This window comes from Cervus canadensis, chromosome X (assembly GCF_019320065.1).
Source record: "Cervus canadensis isolate Bull #8, Minnesota chromosome X, ASM1932006v1, whole genome shotgun sequence".
NCBI classification, from domain to species: Eukaryota; Metazoa; Chordata; class Mammalia; order Artiodactyla; family Cervidae; genus Cervus; species Cervus canadensis.
Genome location: NC_057419.1, coordinates 107,682,025 through 107,683,693, shown reverse-complemented (window position 1 = coordinate 107,683,693; position 1,669 = coordinate 107,682,025). Strand labels below are relative to the sequence as shown.

General features: G+C 46.9%; 1 protein-coding gene across 1 annotated transcript; it reads left to right on the top strand.

Moving 5' to 3' along the window:
• The first annotated feature begins 767 nt into the window (after positions 1-767).
• LOC122434294 (spermatid nuclear transition protein 3-like) lies at positions 768-1,416 on the top strand. Its single transcript, XM_043457480.1, has 2 exons — positions 768-884; positions 1,066-1,416. The coding sequence occupies exons 1-2, from the start codon at positions 768-770 to the stop codon at positions 1,279-1,281; spliced, it is 333 nt and encodes a 110-aa protein (XP_043313415.1). The 3' UTR covers positions 1,282-1,416.
• The last annotated feature ends 253 nt before the right edge of the window (positions 1,417-1,669 follow it).

The following is a 1,669-nucleotide window of genomic DNA, read 5'->3' as shown; positions in this document are numbered from 1 at the left end:
GACTTTGAGCAACTTCCTTTAAAAAAAACAATCAGGAATTGATTTCTGCTAGATGGGGCAAGTTGAGTTTCCCTACTCAATATGAGAGTTGAAGTGTCCCCAAAAAATTTAGTGGAGGAGACATTTAAAACTGTCTTTGCTCTGATGTGTAATCTTCTGGAGACTGTGTATTGAACTTTGGGCAACAGAGAGGATTCACCAAGTCTGGGGGTCGCTAAAGCTCATCACAGTAGATAAAACATCCAACCTGTTCTTAATTACCTTTGTCCACTTTAAGTGCTTGCTCTTAAGTTCCTTAAGCCCCTCAGGAACCCCCAACAGGCAGAAGGTGATCTAGAGATGAAGTGCTTAGAGGACTCTGAAGGGATGAAGTGGGACAGAAAGGGTTCGGCAGATGTTCATAGAGGGATGCAAGAGGCAGGAGTGTTGAAGTGGCACATATAAGTCAAAGGATAAAGAGAACAGAAAGGAAGTTTGAAAGTCATGAGGAGAAGCACCATGCCCCTGAATCACCACTCCCCAGAATCAGACACACAGACATGTCAGCAGTGGGAAAGTTACATCACGGCCTCCCTCAGCATCCACTAGCCCATGTTGATGGGCACAGTGGTGCACTGTGATGTCTAAGCCCCCCAAGCTACTATTGGCTGGAGCAGTGCCTAACGGACCAATCAGATTGAAGGGTGTGGCTCCTCATTGTCCTCCAAGGGTATAAATAGGGAGGTCAGAGGCAGAGAGTCTGGGTTAGGCCACTTCTTGGCACCATCATGACTAAGGCAACCAGGAAGCCACCGCAGTCAAGAAGAGTTGCAACGCGGTTTGCTTCAAGGAAGAATGGAAAAGAGAAGACCCTTTGTCAAAGGAGGTGCAGAGGCAGTATGAAGGTAAGATGACTCCAACTAAGCTTCCCATGTTCTCCACTGACTTTGCTGCCCAAGACCTCTACCCTGCCCATGCCTGGCACAAAAGCCCTCATTAGCCCACATCCCTTTCTCATGAAATCTCCCTTCCACCTCAGGTTTTATGTCCTTTCCTCAAAACTAATACACTTGTCTTGTCTTGCAGGCACGAAATATGACCATGAGGGCCAGAAGACCCCTACAAGGTGCCCTCAGAAAGAAAATCCGATCGTATGCCACTCAATCGACGAAGGTGAAGAAAACAAGAAAAGCAAACTGTTTCTTCTCTCGCTGTGGACGAAAGAAATTGAATCGAAGCCGAAAAAGGTACCAAAAGATGAGGCAGAGTCAAGGAAGGAGGCAGAATCAAAGGAGAAAATAAGCTCAGCCGCCCCAAAAGAAGAGACTCTGGAGAAGTACAACCTGGGCAGCCAGTAAGTGAATAGCAAAAGTCAGACAGTTTAGAAATGTGTCTCCAGAGGTCTGCATTCTTAGCAATGGCCAACCAAGAAAAGACTCTCACACGAACATAGTAAGCTGATGGCTGCAAATAAAAGAAACATCAAATGGTGAAAAGATGATATTTGTGTGTGTGTGTGAATTTTCTGATGGAAGGGAGGGAGAGAAGAGAAGAGGTGGGCACTGGAAACGGGAGGGTATGGGGTCCCAAGAGGTTGGGGAACAGACCCTCAGGTCCCCAGTTAGCCAGAGAGTAGAGGTGTGGAGTGGGTCAGGAGTCTGCACTGAAGATGGATAACCCTGCTTAACAC

Bases quoted from the DNA above. Each gene is read 5' to 3' on its own strand.
- LOC122434294 (XM_043457480.1), top strand. From the start codon at position 768: ATGACTAAGGCAACCAGGAAGCCACCGCAGTCAAGAAGAGTTGCAACG. The intron at 885-1,065 runs GTAAGATGACTC...CTTGTCTTGCAG, and splicing joins GGTGCAGAGGCAGTATGAAG to GCACGAAATATGACCATGAG.